Genomic DNA, 25,656 nt, shown 5'->3' with positions numbered 1-25,656 from the left:
ATGCAGTCCATGAAGCAATGGACTTCTGGAGAGACATAATCAAACACAGAGATCATGCTGAAATTGAAGCATGATAATAGATCTGATTAGAAAACAGCCCTAGATTGGGCTTTGATGGCAAAAAACTCAATGCACAATGTTTATAATTACAGCCCATAGCAACTAGTGTTGGGTCAGAACCCTAATCTTCCCTCTATACTGGTTGACAAGTCACCAGCACTAGAAGGGACCAGTGTGAGGGCATCTGTGGGACAGCACCTTTCAGCACTACATGCAGCGAGAAAAGCGTTCACTGAAGCTGAGTGTTCAGAGAGAATTCGCAGGGTTCTGCGTAAACAGCTTCGACCCACAAATGACAAGTACGAGACTGGAAACAAAGTGTACTACAAACGAGTTGACTGTCAAGGATGGAAAGGACCGGGAGTAGTCTTTGGCCAAGATGGTGTAGTGATATTTGTGAGGCACTGAGGCACCATTGCCAGGGCACTGAAACTGACACATAAAATGGAGCAATAGACCTTCAACCATGACACAGGTAATACTGTTGAGGGTTCAAATGAGGAAAACGTTCAACAACAGCCACGTGTTAAGACAACATGGTTGTTCCAATCTGAAATCTGGACATTTACATGGACAGAGAAAGTAGTATTAGACACACAGCAACAGTCATTGGACGAACAGGAAAAGCCAAAGGAAAACACCAGAACTGGTACAACTTGCAGTACCAGCTACACTTCCTGGTACAACAGGGTCAGCTGACCTGTCACTTGTAGATAATCTCAGAATTGAACCAATAGAAAATCAAGAAAAACTGAATGACGTACTTGAAACAAAGGACATGTCATTTTGACTAAGCTAGATGAGCTCAGTAATTGGAGGAAAAAATGAGTGTTTGAGGAAGTCATAGACATTGAACAAAAATGTGTCTCAATAAGGTGGGTGTGTACCCTTTTGAGGAGCTGGCTGCCAAAGAACTCTCAAAAGACTCACAGACATGTGCCTCAGAGTCACTCAGATCTGCCAGAGAAAAATGGAAACTTCATTCCATAGACATCAAATCTGCATTTTTGCAGGAAACAGAGCTGTCAAGGGACATTCACATCCGACCTCTGCCTGAAGCTAAGAGCAAAGGAACACTGTGGAAACTAAAAAAGTCTGTGTATGGCCTGGCAGGTGCATCACTCTACTGGTACAACAAAGTCAAGGCAACAATGCTGAGTACAGGTAGAAAAATGTCACAAGTAAATCATGCAGTCTTCTATTGGCTTGATCAAGACTGCAATGTGACTGGAGTACTTGCCTGTCATGTTAACGACTTCATCTGGGGTGGCTCACAGACTTCTGCTACAACTGTGATTCCCCACCTCAAAGCTGTTTTCCTGGTCGGCCACAAAGGATAAGCTTGCTGACTATACTGAAAAGGTAGCATCCGGTCTTGTGCTCCTAAAGGCACTCAGTAATGGAAAGTGGCAGCTTGAGTAACACAAATAAAAAAGTTGTCACCCAACCCATTTGTGATGAGGAACTTAAATAATACTTAATAATTTAATTATTTTGTTGATGTTTTATTTGTCTTTAAAGAAAAGTGGGAGATTGTTAAATACATGTTTTAAGTATCCCTATATTTCTGTTATTACAGTGCTATCACTCTGTTATTAGTGCACCTGCGCAGGAGTCTCACTGGAGATGGACCTGGCCTGAGTGTGATGGCGACTATGTACTGTGGTCATACGGTGAGCGGTGTTAAACTGGAACCTAGTCGTTGTGTCACTTTGAGTTAACCCTTCTGTCAGGCCAGTCGAAGTGTTGCACAACAAACGGCGGGAGCATTCATTTGCGTGCGGGTATCCATCTTTATTCCATAGGTTAGGCTACAGTCATTATCAGATATTAGATCAATGGGGAAAGTGATACCAATGTCTACGTACAACGCACTGCAATCTTTTTCCTAGTGCATAGTCAGTTTAAACACGTCAGTTGAGCTCCATTGTCAATTGGAATTCCTCCTTCCTCACCTGATATTTCCTAGGCGTGTAGATGTTGTCGTGGATGGCCTCCTGTTGCCACGGGAGACCAAAGAAAGGCCCCATGGGATTGGAGGCGGGGGTGACCAGCTGGAGTCCTGACATGTTGCTTCAGGACTGGGGGATGCTGGAGGTGCAGTCCTCCACTCGTCCACTTTATCTTTATCTCATTTCCTCATTCTCTTCCTCTACAACTTACTGGTTCACAAAAAAACAGGCATCATGGAGGCTGGATGTTACTAATAATACAATCACTACTAATATTATTGACAAGATCAATAAAAAACATGATATTATTATTCACACAAGTATATACTTACAGGTAGGGTCATAGACTCTGTGATGGACCAGGCTGCACTTACTCTGGGCTTCATGATCAACGCTCATCAATCAGCTCATCATACTCCCCCACTAGAGGAGCAGTACAGAGCAATACAGAGCAATACACAACCCCCCGACATCAAATCCATGAATAGACCTATTACACCGAAGCAAATAAAACTGGTGTCCTAGATTCTGGCCAACCATGCTAGCTATAACACGTTAGGCTTATGGTAAAAACCCATTTTACCTCTACACAGTTGAAAGGATTTAATGACAGTGCTTGAGGAGCTGAAGATTCTTCCTTCCTAAACCGCAATCACAGACAGAGGGAAAATAAATGAGAACACAGACATCTTGCTTGGAGGGAATGAGAGAGGGCTGGTGTGGAGTGTAGTGGAGTGGAGAAGGGAGCGCACCTGGTTAGGGGGGGGGGGGGTCTAATTTCTGGATGACAACTGGCTTTTCAACACATTTTTGCCACCCTAAAATCAAGAACACACGCCTGCCCTGACCACTGCTGTAGAACACAGCTGCAACCAATCCCAGAAGTCATTTCAGCTTAGCCAGCACAAGCCCTCGTTTTTATAGAGCGCTCACATTTGCTGCTGGTTAAAAGCTGTTGGCTCTCTCGTTCTCTCTGTCTACGTCCCGAATGACACACTATTCCCTATATAGTGCACTACTTTTGATCAAAGCCCCTATAGATGGGTTGGCTGACAACGTCACGAAAACAATGTGCACGCTTCCATGGGACAGAAGTCAGCCTGTTGTTGTGATTCTGCAATGCTAGGAAGAATGACAAGAAACTACCATGTGGGGAATCGTAAGTGGCTTGTATCAGCTTGTTTTATCCTGTTTTGACTGATTTCATGTCAATGCTAATATGGCTAAGATTCGCTAGCTAACCAACAACTGTAATGATGTATTTGAGATACAAGTGGTCATTGTGCAAATGTATGTGTTCAATAAACATTGGAGACAATATATAGTTTACATGTTGTCAACCTCATCTGTTTTGTCCCATGTTTGCACGTGCGTTGTTTTTGTTGCTAAACAACCAACCCATAGATGGGCCAAGGTCAAAAGTAGTACACTATATAAGGACCATATGGGATGGGATGCCGTCTCTGACTCCATGAAGAGAAAGAGCACATACACGCATACATAAATAAAACACATCAAACAGATTATGTACATCTAGGCCGTGCCTCAAATGAAATGCATGCTGCTGACATGCCTCAACTTTCCCCTGTTCTCATTGCTCTTTCCAAGTCAAAGATCTGTCTGGGGAAGAGCGCAACAGTCTGACTGGTCTGGTAGGCAGTAATGATATAGCAATCACTGAAAAAATGCATTCCCTATACTGCAGTTCCTCACAACAAGCAGAATGCATGTCTACAGCCCAGAAAGGCTGTGCCCAAGGCTCTGGTCAAAAGTAGTGCACTATATATAGTGAATAGGGTGCAATTTAGGATGCGAGCGCTGTGTTCCGTAGACCAACAACCTGAGGAGTGGGGATGCAATCATGCGAGCGCTGTGTTCCGTAGACCAACAACCTGAGGAGTGGGGATGCAATCAACTAACAGGTTAAAATGGGGCTTCATTCATCTAATCTAGAACAAGCCCTTAGGGACCCTCTGCTTTCTTTCCACCTCGGCTGACTACTGTGACCCAGAAAGAAAGGGGGTGTGGGGGTTGGACAGTGTGTGAGTGTGTCTGAAATGGCACCCTATTCCCTACATAGTGCACTACATAGAAAATAGGGGGCCATTTGGAACGGATCATTAAAAGTAGGCTACATCAATAATTTATTCCTGTTTACTCTGCTGCCACTCACATTTGGGGGAAGTGACAGAACAATTTTGTGTGAAGAAACATTTGCTAAACACATGTAGGCCAAATGGTTACAACCCTCTCCACCTCAAAACCCATGCACACGCTTGCACATACAATACACACTCAGAAAAATTGGCTAATAATGAAACTGAGCAGGGCTGGGTTTATGGTGTGTGTGTGTAAAACAGATGGAATAAACTAGTTAAATTGAGATGGGCAAATTAACTTTACCACATAACCCAGTGTTTCCCATATATTAATTTAGCAGAGGCGGGCTACTGCTGCTCTAAAAATATGAGTAAAAAATATACAGTACCAGTCAAAATTTTGGACACAAGCTTCACAGAGTTCAAGTAACAGACACATCTCAACATCAACTGTTCAGAGGAGACTGCGTGAATCAGGCCTTCATAGTCTAATTGCTGCAAAGAAACCACTGCTATAGAAGATGGCGCCGAAGAACATGGCTGACGTTTTACATTCTCCCAACCAATTGTTCTATTTTGTTCGTTTTCTTGCATTTGGTGTAACTTTTTTTTTTTTACATAATGTTGCTGCAACCATTTTTTATAACCGAAAACAACTTCTGGGCATCAGAACAGCGATTACTCACCGCAGACTGGAAGAAACTTTTTCATTTAACGAGTCCGACGAGAAGGATATACTGCTTTCACTGGAACATGCCCATATCCTCGTAATTTGCTTGAAGAACAAGACGCAGGAAAAGGGCCCGCAGATCGCGCTGCCTTCTGAGAATCCATAGGCGAGCAAGTGAACTCCCACTACCATCCGTTCTTCTTGCTAATGTGCTATTATTGGAAAATAAAATTGATGACCTACGATTACTTAAAATAAATCTATTAACCACCACAGAACAACAAATCAGAGACCACCTTTACTCCACACACAGACATGCATACAAAGCTCTCCCCCACCCTCCATTTGGCAAATCTGACCATAATTCTATCCTCCCGATTCCTGCTTAAAAGCAAAAACTAAAGAAGGAAGCACCAGTGACTCGCTCAGATGATGCGGATGCTACACTACAGGACTGTTGTGCTAGCACAGACTGGAAAATGTTCCGGGATTCATCCAATGGCATTGAGGAGTACACCACCTCAGTCATCGGCTTCATCAGTAAGTGCATCGACAATGTCATCCCCACAGTGACCGCACGTACATATCCCAACCAGAATCCATGGATTACAGGCAACATCCGCATGGAGCTAAAGCCTAGAGCTGCCACTTTCAAGGAGTGGGAGACTAATCCAGACGCTTATAAGAAATCCCGCTATCCCCTCAGACGAACCATCAAACAAGCAAAGCGTCAATAAAGGATTAAGCGTGAATCTTACTACACCGACTCTGACACTCGTCGGATGTGGAAGGGCTTGAAAACTATTACGGACTACAAAGGGAAACCCAGACGCGAGCTGCCCAGTGACGCGAGCCGACTAGACGAGCTAAATGCCTTTTATGCTTGCTTTGAGGAAAGCAACACTGAAGCATGCACGAGAGCACCAGCTGTTCTGGATGACTGTGTGATAACGCTCTCCGTAGCCGATGTGAACAAAACCTTTAAACAGGTCAACATTCACAAAGCCGCTGGGCCAGACGGATTACCTGGACGTGTAGTCAAAGCATGTGCGGACCAACTGTCAAGTGTCTTCACTGACATTTTCAACCTCTCCCTGACCGAGTTTTTAATACCTACATGTTTCAAGCAGACCACCATAGTCCTTGTGCCCAAGGAAGCAAAGGTAACCTGCCTACATGATTACCGCCCAGTAGCACTCATGTCAGTAGCCATGAAGTGCTTTGAAAGGCTGGTCATGGCTCACATCAACAGCATCCTCCCGGACACCCTAGAGCCACTCCAATTCACAGACCTCCCCAACAGATACACAGATGAAGCAATCTCAATCGCAATCCACACTGTCCTTTCCCAACTGGACAAAAGGAACACCTACGTGAGAATGCTATTGACTGATTACAGCTCAGCGTTCAACACCATAGTGCCCACAAAGCTCATCACTAAACTAAGGACTCTGGGACTAAACACCTCCCTCTGCAACTGGATCCTGAACTTCCTGACGGGCCACCCCCAAGGTCTACACCTGGGGTTCCAGCGCATGTGACAAATAAAGTTTGATTTGATTAAAGGACACCAATAAGAAGAGGAGACTTGCTTGGGCCAAGAAACATATTTTTGGTTCCAACCACCTTGTCTTTGTGAGGCGCAGAGTAGGTGAACGGATGATCTCCGCTTGTGTGGTTCCCACTGTGAAGCATGGACGAGGAAATGTGATGGTACTTTACTGGTGATTTGCAGTAGTTTGCGAAATTATTTACCCCCTTACAACCTTGAATTAAAATACAAATTTTGGGGGGGGGGTTGTATCATTTGATTTACACAATATGCCTACCACTGTGAAGATACAAAATATTTTTGTATTGTGAAACAAACAAGAAATAAGACAAAAAACAGAAAACTTGAGCGTGCGTAACTATTCACCCCCTCAAAGTCAATACTTTGTCAAGCCACCTTTTGGGGTATGTCTCTATAAGCTTGGCACATCGAGACACTTGGATTTTTGCCCATTCTTCAAGGCAAAACTGCTCCAGCTGCCTCAAGTTGGATGGGTTCAGCTGGTGTACAGCAATCATTAAGTCATACCACAGATTCTCAATTGGATTGTGGTATGGGCTTCAATTAGGCCATTCCAAGATATTTAAATGTTTTCCCTTAAACCACTCAAGTGTTGCTTTAGCAGTATGCTTAGGGTTGTCCATTGTCCTGCTGGAAGGTGAACCGCCGTTCCAGTCTATAATCTCTGGAAGACTGAAACAGGTTTCCCTCAAGGATTTACTTGTATTTAGTGCCATCCATCATTCCTTCAATTCTGACCAGTTTCCCAGTCCTTGCTGATGAAAAACATCCCCACAGCATGATGCTGCCATCACCATGCTTCACTGTGGGGATGGTGTTCTCGTTTGTGGAGCCTCCCACATGCCTTTCGGCGAACACCAAACGTGTTTGCTTATATTTTTCTTTAAGCAATGGCTTTTTTCTGGCCACTCTTCCGTAAAGCCCAGCTCTGTGGAGTGTACAGCTTAAAGTGGTCCTATAAACAGATACTCCAATCTCCGCTGTGGAGCTTTGCAGATCCTTCAGGGTTATCTTTGGTCTCTTTGTTGCCTCTCTGATTAATGCCCTCCTTGCCTGGCCCGTGAGTTTTGGTGGGCAGCCCTGTCTTGGCAGGTTTGTTGTGGTGCCATATATTTTGATTTGTTTAACACTTTTTTGGTTACTACATGATTCCATATGTGTTATTTCATAGGTTTGATGTCTTCACTATTATTCTACAATGTAGAAAATAGTACAAATAAAATAAAACCCATGAATGAGTAGGTGTGTCCAAACTTTTGACTGGTACTGTATACTTTACAGAAAATAAAATGGGGATGGTAAAACGTTTTCAGTGTAAACGTAAATGACTAAAACCAGATATAAATCATGTAGAAAAGATAATGGACTTGTGTTTTATTAAATCATCTTTGAGCACTAACAATTACCAAAATCAAAACTAGATCATGAAGGAGAATCTAAAATTCCCCAGAATTTGAAGGCATAGGGCCCCAATTGATTTGGTTATGTTTGAGTCACTCAGATAGAATAAGAACATGGCATAAGCCATGGCAAAATGTGTAGAATTGCAGGAAACTAGCTTTAAAACTGTAAAATGTTGTCCCCTGCCCCACCAGGGGAAATACTGTAACATATCACAGATTATGAAATGTGGGTGTTATGCCACAACCCCAGTTAGCCATATTGTGGCAGTCTGACTGGGGGACATTTGTATCAATGAATAGGCTATCATTACCAGTCCACATAAAAGTCAATATAAATGTATACATAGCACATCATTCATTGTGCAGAAATATAGCTGAGAACTGAGAACATAATTTCTCACCACCAGCAACTTCATCAACCAACACATTCCAAACTACGACGAGATCAGGTCAGGGAAATAATGACTAACCAACTAGCTAGTTATATGTCTTAATATTTGAATAGTTAGGCCCCAAGGAGACCTTTGCCTTTCAGTGAAACGAGTTAGCTAGTTAACGTTAGCTGGCGAGCGCATGATAAAAACTGGCTGTTGCGTTAGCTAGCTTTCTAAATGCTAAATAAGCACAGGTGGCTAGGTACATTAACCTGATGGCAAACAAACACATCCACGAGGACAAGTTTATACATTGGAAAAATATCTAAATAGATGAACAAATATTTCACGTGGTTCTTCTTTTATATCTAGTAAACTGAGTGAGAGATGCAATGGCTTGCTATCCCACGCGTGCAACTAGCGTAGCTACCGAACTTGACAGTGACAGCTTAGCAAAGTAGCTGGCGAACTAGCTGGCTGGTTGACTAATTCTAATTAAATACACCGAGAGCATTGATGCATACAATTATTTTGTCTAAGACAGCTGATGGACATTGTAGCTTTGCATGCAACTACGTGTAAATTGTCTATTCGTATAATGATTCATGTGCAACAAAAGTGAGGCTCGCTAACGTTAGCTTGTTAACATTATTGACTGACTTAGTATTTTAGCTAATATACTTATATTGTGGATGCGACAAGGCATATTTCACACTGTCGACAAAGTCAGCGCATAGCCACGAGTAAGGAATAGCATGCATTCCTAGTGCTTCCGTTAAACGTCCTCACCTAATAAATATTTTTATTGGGCCGTCTTGAATGAAAATTGTCCTGATATTTCGTCTGATACACTCCCCTCCATTCCCTCCTGCTGCTGTCAGGAACTTCCCCACCACGATACTTCCTCCCACCTGGGCCCTCGAAACGCAACATTTTGCGTAAAATATGTAAGATTGTTGTTTTTCATGGCATGGATGACATGCATGAGTGGTGGTCGAGAATACAAATCCCCTCAATACCCAAGAGTATGTGTGTGAAACTATTGCCCCCAGCATTAGCTCCTGAAAAAAAAATCATCTGGACCCAAACTATGAGCTGTTTAACTTTGTTTTGACTTGGTTGTGATTTTATTTTGGTTTATTTGTAAGGGGGGGAGGGGCTTCCGCTACTTTGAAGCCTGATTGAATTTCAAACAAGGCAACAGTCAACATGTCGTCCCTCACGAATGATTCAGCACCCCCCTTGGGACAATTCGTGGCAACATGTCAAACTCGGACAGGATATCCAGATCAAGTGGTTTGACAAGATGAGATGTGTGTGACCATCAATACCTAAAGAGGAACTAGCTTAAACAATTTCAAAAAAATATATCTATCAACTATGGGTATCACATAAATCCTAACTTATAGCAATAGCATCGAATAGTCCCCGCGATATGCAACTGTTCAGGGAAGTCAGGAACCAATACACGCAGTCAGTCAGGAAAGCTAAGGCCAGCTTCTTCAGGCAGAAATTTGCATCCTGTAGCTCCAACTCCAAAAGGTTATGGGACACTGTGAAGTCCATGGAGAACAAGAGCACCTCCTCCCAGCTGCCCACTGCACTGAGGCTACCGATAAATCCATGATTATCGAAAACTTCAACAAGCATTTCTCAACGGCTGGCCATGCCTTCCGCCTGGCTACTCCAACCTTGGCCAACAGCCCCCCCCCCCGCAGCTACTCGCCCAACCCTATCCAGGTTCTCCTTTACCCAAATTCAGATAGCAGATGTTCTGAAAGAGCTGCAAAACCTGGACCGGTACATATCAGCTGGGCTTGACAATCTGGACCCTCTATTTCTGAAACTATCCGCTGCCATTGTCGCAACCCCTATTACCAGCCTGTTCAACCTCTCTTTCATATCATCTGAGATCCCCAAGGATTGGAAAGCTGCCGCAGTCATCCCCCTCTTCAAAGGGGGAGACACCCTGGACCCAAACTGTTACAGACCTATATCCATCCTGCCCTGCCTATCTAAGGTCTTCGAAAGCCAAGTCAACAAACAGGTCACTGACCATCTCGAATCCCACCGTACCTTCTCCGCTGTGCAATCTGGTTTCCGAGCCGGTCACGGGTGCACCTCAGCCACGCTCAAGGTACTAAACGATATCATTAACCGCCATCCATCGATAAAAGACAGTACTGTGCAGCCGTCTTCATCGACCTTGCCAAGGCTTTCGACTGTCAATCACCATATTCTTATCGGCAGACTCAGGAGCCTCGGTTTTTCTGATGACTGCCGTGCCTGGTTCACCAACTACTTTGCAGACAGAGTTCAGTGTGTCAAATCGGAGGGCATGCTGTCCGGTCCTCTGGCAGTCTCTATGGGGGTGCCATAGGGTTCAATTCTTGGGCCGACTCTTTTCTCTGTATATATTAATGATGTTGCTCTTGCTGCGGGCGATTCCCTGACCCACCTCTTTGCAGACGACACCATTCTATATACTTCCGGCCCGTCCTTGGACACTGTGCTATCTAACCTCCAAACGAGCTTCAATGCCATACAACACTCCTTCCGTGGCCTCCAACTGCTCTTAAACGCTAGTAAAACCAAATGCATGCTTTTCAACCGTTCGCTGCCTGCACCCGCACGCCTGACTAGCACCACCCTGGATGGTTCCGACCTTGAATATGTGGACATCTATAAGTACCTAGGTGTCTGGCTAGACTGTAAACTCTCCTTCCAGACTCATATCAAACATCTCCAATCGAAAATCAAATCTAGAGTCGGCTTTCAATTCCGCAACAAAGCCTCCTTCACTCACGCCGCCAAACTTACCCTAGTAAAACGGACTATCCTACCGATCCTCGACTTCGGCGATGTCATCTACAAAATAGCTTCCAACACTCTACTCAGCAAACTGGATGCAGTTTATCACAGTGCCATCCATTTGTCACTAAAGCACCTTATACCACCCACCACTGCGACCTGTATGCTCTAGTCGGCTGGCCCTCGCTACATATTCGTCGCCAGACCCACTGGCTCCAGGTCATCTACAAGTCCATGCTAGGTAAAGCTCCGCCTTATCTCAGTTCACTGGTCACGATGGCAACACCCACCCGTAGCACGCGCTCCAGCAGGTGTATCTCACTGATCATCTCTAAAGCCAACACCTCATTTGGCCGCCTTTCGTTCCAGTTCTCTGCTGCCTGTGACTGGAACGAATTGAAAAATCGCTGAAATTAGAGACTTTTATCTCCCTCACCAACTTCAAACATCTGCTATCTGAGCAGCTAACCGATCGCTGCAGCTGTACATAGTCTATCGGTAAATAGCCCACCCATTTTTACTTACCTCATCCCCATACTGTTTTTATTTATTTACTTTTCTGCTCTTTTGCACACCAATATCTCTCCCTGTACATGACCATCTGATCATTTATCACTCCAGTGTTAATCTGCAAAATTGTAATTATTCGCCTACCTCCTCATGCCTTTTGCACACAATATATATAGACTCTCTTTTTTTCTACTGTGTTATTGACTTGTTCATTGTTTACTCCATGTGTAACTCTGTATTGTCTGTTCACACTGCTATGCTTTATCTTGGCCAGGTCGCAGTTGCAAATGAGAACTTGTTCTCAACTAGCCTACCTGGTTAAATAAAGGTGAAATAAATACAAATAAATAAAAAACTTATTTTTGCATGTTTTTTACACATACAGTATACACACCCTTCATAATATATTTTGTTAAACCTTTATTTAACTAGGCAAGGCAGTTTAGAACAAATTCTTATTTACACTGACAGCCTACACCAGCCAAACGAGCACCACCCTATGGAACTCCCAATCACAGCCATTTGTGATACAGCCTGGATTCAAACCAGGGTGTCTGTAGTGACACCTCTAGCACTGAGATGCAGTGGTCTAAGGCACTGCATCTCAGTGCTAGAGGTGTCATTACAAACACCCTGAGATGCAGTGCCTTAGACCACTGCACCAGTCGGGAGTCCAAGTTCATGAAGTAGAGTCAAACTCATTCCACCAAATGAATGACTTTCATACCCATTACTTCAATACCAGTAACTATGTAGTCAAAATATATTATAATATAATCATTATTAAATAAAATACATTAAATGTGTATCTATGTCAACAACACATTTCTGTATAAAATACTCTTCATACAGTGACTGGAGCATTGAAACGTAGCCAGGAGCTTGATTATAACATTTTTTGATGATTTATTTAAACACTTGATTTTTGTGTGATGTTAAGTAAGTATTCACCAGGTCATAATTTTTTCCACTTATGGAAATGCACAATAATTAGAGTGAAATGTAGTTCTTACCTGATTAATTTGCCTGGGGCCTGGTCCCCAGACAACTGAATCATATGCTAATTGTTATTTGACCATTTACTGTTTCTGTATCTGTAAACCAGGATGAAGGTGACTCTCTTGCTGATGCTGATGGCCCTAGGTGCCATGGCAACAGCGTCCTCTCAGATCCAACCTCTGAGCTCTGAGAGGGATGGTGTCTGGGAGGGCAGAAAAACTCAACCCAGCAAACAGTGTGCCCAGGTTAAACAGACCCTTACATGTCCTGATAATGATCAACTCAACACGTGAAAACAGTGAACTGAGGATAGTAAGATTTAGGTGTTTTTCCTGATAAATATGTCTTAGGACTCAAAGATGTTTTGTTCCTATCTCAGATTTCTTTACTGCTTCTACAGTGCCTTCGGAAAGTATTCAAAGCCCTTGACGTTTTCCACATTTTGTTACGTTACAATCTTATTATAAAATGGATAAAATACAAATAATTCATCAGTAATCTACACATTGCCCCATAATGACAAAGAAAAAACAGGTTTTTGAAATGTTAGCAAATGTATTAAAACCTTATTTACATAAGTATGCAGACCCTTTGCTATGAGACTCGAAATTGAGCTCAGGTGCATCCTGTTTCTATTGATCATCCTTGATTGGAGTCCACCTGTGGAAAATTCAATTGACTGAACATGATTTGGAAAGGCACAGATGAAAGGGAAAGGAAAAGTGGGATACCTAATCAGTTGACAGTGCATGTCAGAGAAAAAATCAAGCCATGAGGTCGAAGGAATTGTCCGAAGAGCTCAGAGACAGGATTTTGCCGAGGAACAGATCTGGGGAAGGGTAGCAAAAAATGTCTGCAGCATTGAAGGTCCCCAAGAACAAACCTTCTCCAGAGCGATCAGGACCTCAGACTGGGGTGAAGGGTCACCTTCCAACAGGACAACGACCCTAAGCACACAGCCAAGACAATGCAGGAGTGGCTTCGGGACAAGTCTCTGAATGTCCTTGAGTGGCCCAGCCAGAGCCCGGATTTGAACTAGAGGTCGACCGATTCATCAGAATGGCCGATTAATTAGGGCCGATTTCAAGTTTTCATAACAATCGGAAATCTGTATTTTTGGACACAGATTTGGCCAATTATTATTATTTTTTTATACCTTTATTTAAACTTTATTTAACTAGGCAAGTCAGTTAAGAACACATTCTTATTTTCAATGACAGCCTAGGAACGGTGGGTTAACTCCCTCGTTCAGGGGCAGAATGACAGATTTTGACCTTATCAGCTCGGGGGATTCAATCTTGCAACCTTACAGTTAACTAGTCCATCGCTCTAACCACCTGATTACATTGCACTCCACGAGGAGACTGCCTATCTTATAAAAAACAATCAATCAATCAATCATAATCACAAGTTAACTACACATGGTTGATGATATTACTAGTTTATTACTAGTTTATCTAGCGTGTCCTGCGTTGCATATAATCGATGCGGTGCGTATAGTTGCTCCAATGTGTACCTAACCATAAACATCAATGCCTTTCTTAAAATCAATACACAGAAGTATATCTTTTTAAAACTGCATATTTAGCTAAAAGAAATCCAGGTTAGCAGGCAATATTAACCAGGTGAAATTGTGTCACTTCTCTTGCGTTAATTGCACGCAGAGTCAGTGTATTTGCAACAGTTTGGGCCGCCTATTTTGCCAGAATTTTACGGAATTATGACATAACATTGAAGGTTGTGCAATGTAACAGGAATATTTAGACTTGTGAATGCCACCCGTTAGATAAAATACGTAACGGTTCGTATTTCACTGAAAGAATAAATGTCTTGTTTTTGAGATGATAGTTTCCAGAAGGCTCGTATTTCTGTGTGTTATCATGTTATAACTAAGTCTATGATTTGATAGAGCAGTCTGACTGAGCGGTGGTAGGCAGCAACAGGCTCGTAAGCATTCATTTAAACAGCACTTTTGTGCGTTTGCCAGCAGCTGTTTATGACTTTGAGCCTATCAACTCCTAAGATTAGGCTGGTGTAACCGATGTGAAATGGCTAGCTAGTTAGCGGGGTGCGCACTAATAGGGTTTCAAACATCACTCGCTCTGAGACTTGGAGTGGTTGTTCCCCTTGCTCTGCATGGGTAACGCTGTTTCGAGGGTGGCTGTTGTCGATGTGTTCCTGGTTCGAGCCCAGGTAGGAGCGAGGAGAGGGACGGAAGCTATACTGTTACACTGGCAATACTAAAGTGCCTATAAGAACATCCAATAGTCAAAGGTATATGAAATACAAATGGTATAGAGAAAAATAGTCCTATAATTCCTATAATAACTACAACCTAAAACTTCTTACCTGGGAATATTGAAGACTGAAGACTGTTAAAAGGAACCACTAGCTTTCATATGTTCTCATGTTCTGAGCAAGGAACTTAAACGTTAGCTCTCTTACATGGCACATATTTCACTTTTACTTTCTTCTCCAACACTTTGTTTTTGCACTATTTAAACCAAATTGAACATGTTTCATTATTTATTTGAGGCTAAATTGATTTTATTGATGTATTATATTAAGTTAAAATAAGTGTTCATTCAGTTTTGGAACAGGATGTGAGGACGACAGTCCGATGTCAGAATGGTTCAGATAATAACTACAGAACGAAGCCAACATCAGCGTGAGCTTTGGTTGTGAATGGTATGAACTTTGAACTCTTATTCACTACAGAAATGATACCTCCTAGCCGTTGAGTTAGCAACAGCAGCTGCAAACGAGGGTTAGGAAGGAACAGACAGAGTATACCGTCTATCACACAACAACGTTACTACAATGTATTCAATTGACCTTCAAGTAACCTTCCGGTTACTAGTCCAACGCTCTAACCACTAGGCTACCCTGCCGCCCCAGTATTCGCAATTTCCGCTGTTTTTTCGCTAATGGTATAATTAGGATTGGTATCGCTGCTGAGGTCAGAGATTAATCCTTTTATGGGTGGAGGTTCACTAATTAGCGGAGGAGTGGTGACCACCTCCTTTGATAGCTTGCACATTATTAGACAGATTTACAGGAAAATGTTCCTATTCTAAAAAAAAAAAATCAAAAGTTTGGGTTTGGAATTCATTTGAAGCTGCAAAGACAAGTTTAATCTATTTATAGATGTTGACGAACCATCAGTACCATACCAGTAATGTGGAAGTTGGACGTGAATGAATTTGCAAAAGCAAATTGAATTAATTGATCAATGCCAATGATTAATCCTACCTGGGTAGGCTATCTGGGTATTAAACTTTAATTAACCTGAGATGTTGCTTCATCCAGGTTAATATGAGAAGTTTAAAAGTGTCTAATTTGATTTGAAGAACATTAATTAACTTCTTGACGCTACCCATCCCTTAAGCGGGATAATTGTCATCAGCAACCGCTGAATAGCATAGCGCCACAGTCAAATAATATTACTAAAAAATATTAATATTCATGAAATCACAAGTGCAAAACACAGTTTAGCCTTTTGTTAATCCACCTGTCACCTCAGATTTTGAAATGATGCTTTACAGCAAAAGCAATCCAAGCGTTTGTGTAAGTTTATCGATAGCATAAGAAAACATTATGTACACTAAGCATTAAGTAGCTAGGTCACGAAAATCAGAAAAGCAATCAAATTAATCGTTTATCTTTGATGATCTTCGGATTTTTTCACTCACAAGACTCCCAGTTACACAACAAAGTATCCTTTTGTTCCATAAAGATTATTTTTATATCCAAATACCTCCGTTTGTTTGTCGCGTTATGTTCAGAAATCCACAGGAAAGAGTGGTCACGACAACGCAGACGAAAATTTCAAATAATATCCATAATGTCCACAGAAACATGTCAAACGTTTTTTTTTATAATCAATCCTCAGGTTGTTTTTAAAATATATAATCGATAATATATCAACCGCAAATGTCTTTCACAGTAGGAGAGGGAAGAACAATAGCTGTCCAAATTCTATTGCGCGAGCAAAACTCATGTGACCACTTGACACGATGTTATCGTTCTGGCTCATTTTTCAAAATAAAAGCATGAAACTATGTCTGAAGACTGTTGGCACCTTGAGGAAGCGATAGGAATCTGGTTGATATCCCTTTAAATGGAGCAATGGGAGGCTATGGAACATGGAGTTTTCAAAATAGAGGCCACTTCATGGTTTGATTTTTCTCAGGGTTTCGCCTGCAATATCAGTTCTGTTATACTCACAGACAATATTGTGACCGTTTTGGAAACTTTAGAGTGTTTTCTATCCTAATCTGTCAATTCTATGCATATTCTAGCATCTGGTCCTGAGAAATAGGGAGACAAAGAGAGAGAGGGAGATGGAGTTAAAACGTGTGATTCCTAGATGTATGATCAGGGGCAACTCTATTCAAGGTAAAGGGGTTCAGAGGCGATGAAACACGCAACGGGACAGTTTTGGCAGGAGAGCATCCAGGAGAGAGAAGTCAGCATCAGGTGTCCCTTATGGGGCTCGGTAACAATCATCATCAGTTCTTATTTGTCAGATCTTCTCACTTCTAGGACAAGCATAGAAAAATAAAGAGTAGAATGAGAGACAGAGAGCACCAGGGCTGTTACTCTGTGGGTAAAAAGACAGGGGAGAAGGGACATATCAAGCTGGTGTCGTGTATGTGTGTACTTACCTCACACGAGGTCTTCATTCAAACTCAGTGAGCTCTTGGAATAATGGGACAATGTAGGGGTTAAGAACAAACAGTTGTCATACTAAACTCAGCAAAAAAATAAACGTCCTCTCACTGTCAACTGCGTTTATTTTCAGCAAACTTAACATGTGTAAGTACTTGTATGAACATATCAAGATTCAACAACTGAGACATAAACTGAACAAGTTCCACAGACATGTGACTAACAGAAAGGGAATAATGTGTCCCTGAACAAACAGTCAGTATCTGGTGTGGCCACCAACTGCATTAAGTACTGCAGTGCATCTCCTCCTCATGCTTGTTCTTGCTGTGAGATGTTACCCCACTCTTCCAACAAGGCACCTACAAGTTCCCAGACATTTCTGGGGGGAATGGCCCTAGCCCTCACCCTCTGATCCAACAGGTCCCAGACGTGCTCAATGGGATTGAGATCCGGGCTCTTCGCTGGCCATGGCAGAACACTGGCATTCCTGCCTTGCAGGAAATCATGCACAGAACGAGCAGTATGGCTGGTGGCATTGTTATGCTGGAGGGTCATGCAGGAAGGGTACCACATGAGGGAGGAGGATGTCTTCCCTGTAACACACAGTGTTGAGATTGCCTGCAATGACAACAAGCTCAGTCCGATGATGCTGTGACACACCACCCCAGACCATGATGGACTCTCCACCTCCAAATCGATCCCGCTCCAGAGTACAGGCCTCGGTGTAACGCGCATTCCTTCGATGATAAACACAAATCTGATCATCACCCCTGGTTAGACAAAACCGCGACTAGTCAGTGAAGAGCACTTTTTGCCAGTCCTGTCTGGCTCAGCAACGGTGGGTTTGTGCCCATTGGCGACGTTGTTGCCGGTGATGTTTGATGAGGACTTGCCTTACAACAGGCCTACAAGCCCTCAGTCCAGCCTCTCTCAGCCTATTGCGGACAGTCTGAGCACTGATGGAGGGATTGTGCATTGCTGGTATAACTCGGGCAGTTGTTTCCATCCTGTACCTGTCCCGCAGGTGTGATGTTCAGATGTACCGAACCTGTGCAGGTGTTGTTACACATGGTCTTCCACTGCGAGGATGATCAGCTGTCCGTCCTGTCTCCCTGTAGCGCTGTCTTAGGCGTCTCACAGACATTTATTGCCCTGGCCACATCTGCAGTCCTCATGCCTCCTTGCAGCATGCCTAAGGCACGTTCACGCAAATTAGCAGGGATCCTGGGCATCTTTCTTTTGGTCTTTTTCAGAGTCAGTAGAAAAGCCTCTTTAGTGTCCTAAGTTTTCATAACGGTGACCTTAATTGCCTTCCGCCTATAAGCTGTTAGTGTCTTAATGACCGTTCCACAGGTGCATATTCATTTAATTGTTTATGGTTCATTGAACAAGCACGTGAAACAGATTTTTTTCTAATTATCTTTGAAAGACAGGGTCCTGAAAAAGGGACTTTTAATTCTGCTGAGTTTATATGCACGAACTCAGCCAAACTGTTTGGGCAGGGAAGCATGCAGACACCTTTAAGGAGGACACTGTGTCCCAGTGTTTTGCCGTTCATGCTCTCGCCGTTGAGTAGACTATATCACAGTGACATCTAGAGAGCTACCAATATTAGTTATTTCTTGTGTAGGATGCTATTCTACTTAATAACTGGCCACATTACTAGCTATGCCGGCGATACTGAGTGTGAATAGGCTACAGCTGCCCAGTGGCACTGTACCTTCTTAAATCGGTAGGCATCTCAATAAAAATCAGTGTTCTTGTCATTCGCATTATCGGATTTAGCAGCTCGCAGCGACGTGGTTTATGTTTAATATGCGGCCCGTTAAGCCCCCCAAAAAACATTGCGCCGGTAATATATTTTGAACTGCTATAAACATCTAATTTTCAAGTATTGGTAGCTAAAACCATAATGGTCACGAATCTGCGCTTAGCTTATTCTCTATGGCACTCAGGGGCTGCGATACAGGCTATCGTTTCCAGCACACTCTCAAACACTTAGATCACCTGAATACAATTCCCTCTCCAGAGCCCAATCACGTGAATTCTGATCACCTGTTCACACACCTACATGTCATTATCACACACTATTTAGTTCAGTTCTTTGCACCCCATCATTGTAAGGTATTGTTTGTTTTGCGACACACTTTGGAGCGCTGCGTTTACCGTAATTTGATCCTCAGTGTATGATAGTTTTTGTCTGTCCCACTCATGACGCCTTTTGCCTATTCCCTGCCTGTACCTTAGCCAATCGGATTTCCTGTTATTAACCTATTGCCTGATCTCCCGGACGACGTTACTAGCCTTTTCCCTGCCTGTACTTTTGCCTTTTTGGACCCCCTGTGTATGACATTCTGCCTGCCTCTGGACCCAGCTACCTGCCTCCTCCTGTGGTCCTTTACAAATAAACACCTGCTGCGCCCTGCGTTTGAAAACAGCTCTGTCTCCCATCGTGTTCATTACACCTATCATCACAATAATTCATCTCTGGGTAATGTTTGAAAGCTAGCTAGCTAGCTAGCTTCCAAACGTTAGCCAGATACCTAGCTAAGAAAACATGCTACTAGCAATAAACATTCTACTTTGCTAGAAATGAAGTAACTTATAAACATGCCGAGGTACCTAGCCAGCAGCTGCTGAAAATATTATTACAGTTCACAGCCACTTTAATATATTTTACAAAAATTCTATATAAATTCTGCTGGACATTAAGGAATGTTCTAACTTTAACACCAAAACATTCTAAAAAGGTTCTCAGAAGGTTTTTGCTAACATAGGTGGAATATTCCCATAACTAACGTAAAACTGGACACTCAAACATTACGGGGAGCATTATAAAAACGTTCTCTTTCCCTAGAATTGTTAGCTGGGTACATAGTGCACTACTTTTGACCAGAACCCCACAGTATGAGTCTCGGTCAAAATAAATGTACTAAATAGAATCCCATTTGGGATACAAACAGTAGTAAAGTTCTTACTGTATGGCCCAGGTGGAGAGCCACAGGAAGATGGTCTGGTAGGGCAACATGCGATTCATCGACCAACACAACCTGGAGGCAGCAGAGGGCAAGCACACCTACACCCTGAGAATGAAGCACCTTGGAGACATGGTAAGTCCTGTATCTATGCTTATGTCCCAAATGGCACCCTATTCAATGTGTTGCACTAGTGTTGCAGTGTTGCACTAGTAACTAGCATTACCAAAAGTAGGCTCTGGTCAATACGATCTGTTGTTTATTGATGTGTTGGATAGGTCGTCATTGTAAATACGAATTTGGTCTTAATTGGCATACCTGTATAAATAAAGGTGAAATAAAATTAAACAACCTAGACAACATGGTGCTATTGGGGATGCATATCTACTTACATTATTTACCATGTAAATAAATACACAGATATTGTGCCACAATTTATAGTTGGACTTACAGTGCCAATAATAAGTATTCACCCCCTTGGATTTCTTCACTTTTTATGCTGTTATAAAGGGGGATTAAAATGTATTTAATTGTACTTTTTTGTCAACAATCTACCGAGCCTTTGCCGATATAACTGACGGTGGCTACCGATACTGGCTCATATTTAACATGTTACAAATTGTTAAAAAAAATACAGTGAAAAGTACGGGCAAATAATTAAAACATTTTAGAAATCCAACTTGGTAGGTTTGGCACTAATCTGTCATTTGTGCATGGCTACAGAAGCCTATAACTCCTAAGGCCAGCATATCATAAACTTCACTGTAGAAAAGGTGATATGTCGATATGCTGCAGTATGCTGCCATATTTGTCTCCAGCAGTCCTAAGGCTAAAATACATTTAAAACAATTGTATATTTATGTTTACAATCGCCTTATCCAAATGGCTCACTCATTTACCTAGCTCTTATCAATAGCTCTTCTCAATTTGTAAATTACAGTGCATGGAGAATGGTGTTATTTCTATTGGAAAAAATCATGTAGATGTTGTTCCACTTGGTACCGACAGGTAGCTCAACCTTATTCATTGTTTCATTGCACTTAAAGGTGGTGGAATTATGAGGGAATTAATTCAGAATACGATGTATCTGGATGTATTAACATGGCTCTCTTTCATTGATCTCTAATATACTGAACCGTATTGTATTCTAGTGAGTCTGTCGAGAAAATACACTTTCAATTACACCAAATTTAAAGGGATGACTTTAGATAAATGTACTGTAAACCCCGTTCAATGAAAACTCTATGAGAAAATCTGTTGGCCAGCAAGTGGGAGGGTTTTTACAGTGTTGAATTGTATGTATTCAGCTTGCGCAAGGGAACCAAGCCTGCAAAGCCCATTACACACCTGCGTAAGGTAAGTCTGAATATCAACTACTGAGAAGTGTACAGGAAAGGCGTGCGTAAGAAAGGCATACATTTCCTATGTCTGAATCGGGCCCCAAGATCGATTCACACCTAGACTGTGCAATATTTTCCCCATTATTCTTTTCAAAATTCTTCAAGCTCTGTCAAGGTGTTGGGGATCATGTTTAGACAGCAATTTTCAAGTCTTTTCAAGCAAATGTAAGTCAAAACGGTAAATTGGCCACTCAGGAACATTCACTGTCTTCTTGGTAAGCAACTCCAGTGTAGATGTGTCTCAGTGTCTTGTGTAAAGCAGACTGAAGCAGGTTTTCCTCTAGGATTTTGCCTGTGCTTAGCTCCATCCCATTTCGTTTTATTCTGAAAAACCCATATCATGATGCAGCCACCACCAAAAAAAGTCTATTCCTTTGCTGTGTTTTTTTGCAGTATTACTTTAATGCCTTGTAGCAAACAGGATGCATGTTTTGGAATATTTTGTATTATTCTATTCACTCATTTAGGTCATTATTATGGGGTCACTACAATGCTGTTGATCCATCCTCAGTTTTCTCCCATCATAGCCATTGAACTCTGTAGCTGATTTAAAATCCCCAATGGCTTAATTGGGACATCCCTCAGCAGTTTCCTTCCAGTACTGCAGCTCAGTTCAGAAGGACTGTATCTTTGATGTGTTGGTGTGGTTTAATAGATAAATCCACAACATAATTATTAACTTGACCATGCTAAAAGAGATATTCAATGTCTGATGTGTTATTGTTACCCATCTACCAATCACTGCGCTTTTTTTTTACAAGGCTTTTGAAAAGTTCTGTGGTCTTTGTAGTTTAATCTGTGCTTGAAATTCAAAACTTGACTGAGGGACCTTTACAGATGTTATATGTACAGGGGACAGAGGAAGGGGTAGTCATTCAAAAAAATCACGTGAACCCCTATTATGTAACTTATTTGATTTATTAAGGTACGGGGAGTCAACATTTAATCAGGAACAAACAGGTAACAAGACAGGCACAGCATCGGCACACGGGTAAACAAGGACATACGGCAATCAATGCTGAAGCAGGGAACAGAGCGGGGAACCAGACATACTGTATATAGGGAAGGTAATGACAGATGTGATTGAGTCCAGGTGAGTCCAATAATCGTTGATGCGCGTGACGGGGGAAAGGCAAGTGTACGTAATGGTGGTGGCAGGAGTGCGCAATGCTGGGGAGCCTGGCGCACCCTCGATCACCAGGGGGGAAGAGCGGAAGCAGGCGTGACGATTTTGTATAGATCAATGACAAGACATCGAAATTAAATATATTTCAATCTCACTTTGTAACACAAAGTGTGACAAAAAAAATATGAAAAAAATCCAAAAGGAGTGAATACTTATGATACCCACTGTATTGTCAAAGTCGTGTCATCATGGGACTGGCATAATTACGAATATGTGACCTTAGAAGAACACAACAAATATTTCCTTAATTTCACACACAATACTTCCTTTACGTATCTCACATGTAATAGACACTGATGATGTAGCTGGAGAAAAGTGCAGCAAGGTAACCTTCCAAAACTTCATCCCCCGTATTTGCTCTTGCTTTATAGAGATGAGAGGGAATCGGACAATTGACACATGCTGTACAAAGCCTGCTCCCCCCCAAGGTAAAGTGTCAGAAAAGCTACACAATGGTGTCATGGTGTAGTAGTACATTATTATTTTTGCATGACCAATATTCATAGGAACTTCCTTTATTTTCATTTTTTTGTGTCAAGGGATACTAGAGATTTCCTGTTGACAACGAAAGAGCACATGTGTGACGGTCTGAACAATGGTGGCCCTCTTGAAGCATGTGGGAACAGTGGACTGGAATAAGGATTAATTGAATATGTCCGTAAACACACCAGCCAGCTGGTCAGCGCATGCTCTGAGGACGCGGCTAGGGATGCTGTCTGGGCCGGCAGCCTTGCGAGGGTTAACACGTTTAAATGTTTTACTCACATTGGCTGCAGTGAAGGAGAGCCCGCAGGTTTTGGTAGCGGGCTGTGTCGGTGGCACTGTATTGTCCTCAAAGCGGGCAAAGAAGTTGTTTAGATTGTCTGGGAGCAAGACATCGTGGTCCACAACAGGGCTGATTTTCTTTTCGTAGTCCGTGATTGACTGTAGACCCTGCCACATACCTCTCGTGTCTGAGCTGTTGAATTGTGACTCTACTTTGTCCCTATACTGACGCTTTGCTTATTTGATTTTTTGATCATCGCTAGAGAATACAACCAGTGTGGAATCGCAGGCCGTTCCATCTACCCTCTTGTGTGAGACTTTCCTCTGCAGAGTTGGTGTCAATCTCATTTCTATTCTAGGCAGTTAAATAAGGCAAGGTTTTTCATCATAAGAATACAATTACATGGTTGAAGTATCTGGAAGTGGGTGGTGGCCATCGGTAAATACTATTCAAATGGTTACGTATTAACATATTTCAAAGACAACCTACCATTTTTATTTGCTCAAAGTGGTGTTACTGACAATGGAAGGTTGTCAACAATACCACTTAGGAGACAACACAAATAGACACAATAATGATTGATACTTTGATTACTATAATATACAGTACTTCATCATTGAGAAAATATTTCCTTCCTTCAGTAAGGTTGTGTCCAGTGGACTACCCTAATTTTTTCTCTTGTAACAATGTGGATGGACAATTTGTATGTTTAGCTTGTTAGCATGATGTTCTCTTTAGAAAGTGACAACACCGTCATCCATTGGACACAATGTGTGAAGTGTTAATCTGTCATTAGTGACATTGAATTCCTTGCTTTCTGGATTCTTCTTATATTCCAATAAAGCAGTATTCAAAGACATCTGTGACTCATATCCTATCTACCTCCCTTATGGTTTCAAAAGGGACACTGATGCCTCTATATCAATACAATAAATTATGTAACCATAGACAAATCTAGGCTTTTCTCAAGCCTTATGATGGTTCATGACTGATGTTGTCCTTTAGATGGCAGTATGCACAAGGTAACTGAGGCAGAGTGGCCATACAGATCAACTTTGGTGGCCATATGTATCAAGCTTCTCAGAGTAGGAGTGCTGATCTAGGAACAGATCCCCACTGTCCATATATTCTTATTAATAGTGACCAAACGGCTAAATTGATCCCAAATCAGCACTTCTAATCTAAGACGCTTGACACTCGCTCTCCGTAGCCGATGTAAGACCTTTAAACAGGTTAACATTCATCAGGCCGCTGGGCCAGACAGATTACCATTACGTGTACTCAGAGCATGCGCTGAAAAGCTGGTATCTTCACTGACATGTTCAACCTCTCCCTGACCCATGCTGCAATTACCTACATGTTTCAAGCAGAATACCATAGTCCTTGTGCCCAAGAACCAGTGGCAACCCGTCATTCAGGGCAGGTGGGGCAGAGCTCGTTTTCCATGTTATTTTGACCTTAATGCATGTCACGTATCAGTTTGCAAACAATGTAAAAAAAAAAGTAATATTGAGTTAATAAAGTCGCATACAAACAGGGTCTCTTTTTTACTTCTTGAGTAAGGCAGCTCCAAAATGCAGGTGTTTCAGCCTAGCTCAGTGCTTTCTGTGGTGGTGGGGCAGCCAGCGGGAAAATACGAGGTATAAGGGTTGGTAATGTTCTCTAGTTGCGCCGTCATTGGCTCAGTGTTCTGTCAGTCATGGGGAAACTACGTCACCGCAAAATTTACAGGGGAGAGCTCAAATATTCAAGGCCCTTGGGTGCTGTCAAAGATTTACTCTAGAACTGCCCATACAAGAAGGCTCAAGGTCATTGGACAGGGATAAAATTACATTAAATCCCGATATATCTAGCGTATTTTTGATTGCACTGATCATGTCAACCTCATACCTTCAAAATCTTAGCTAGCAAGCTAGACAAGCAGTCATCCTCATGAATCAAGTCAAAAATCTACTGGCAAATCCTTTTCAATCCCTGTCATATGAAGAGAAATTATAGATAAAACGTATTGGCGCTCATTGGACATAAACATTACGCAACAAGTTGGAAATGGCAAATTCAACAATGAGTGGTTTGGAACAAATCAGTGGCCAACTGCAAGCGTTGCAAGGCAATCATTAGCCTGCTATTCATTGGAGAGCGTATGCAGTCCAAGTGTGGGTTTAAGGGTCTCTTATCCAAGCTTAATAGGATACACATTCACATGC

At 42.2% G+C, this 25,656-nt stretch overlaps 1 protein-coding gene across 1 annotated transcript in view; it reads right to left on the bottom strand.

The window, feature by feature from the left end:
* Window positions 1–2,233, bottom strand: part of LOC109894808 (endoribonuclease Dicer-like) — a 46,400-nt gene extending 44,167 nt beyond the window's left edge. The window contains 1 exon segment of the mRNA XM_031828240.1: window positions 2,016–2,233. Within this exon segment, the coding sequence (XP_031684100.1) occupies window positions 2,016–2,129 (114 nt within the window). The 5' untranslated portion in view covers window positions 2,130–2,233.
* Window positions 2,234–25,656: the final 23,423 nt, after the last annotated feature.

This window comes from Oncorhynchus kisutch, linkage group LG7 (genome assembly GCF_002021735.2).
Source record: "Oncorhynchus kisutch isolate 150728-3 linkage group LG7, Okis_V2, whole genome shotgun sequence".
Taxonomy (NCBI): Eukaryota; Metazoa; Chordata; class Actinopteri; order Salmoniformes; family Salmonidae; genus Oncorhynchus; species Oncorhynchus kisutch.
The sequence above is the reverse complement of the archived record's forward strand: the minus strand, read 5'-3'. Positions and strand labels throughout refer to the sequence as shown.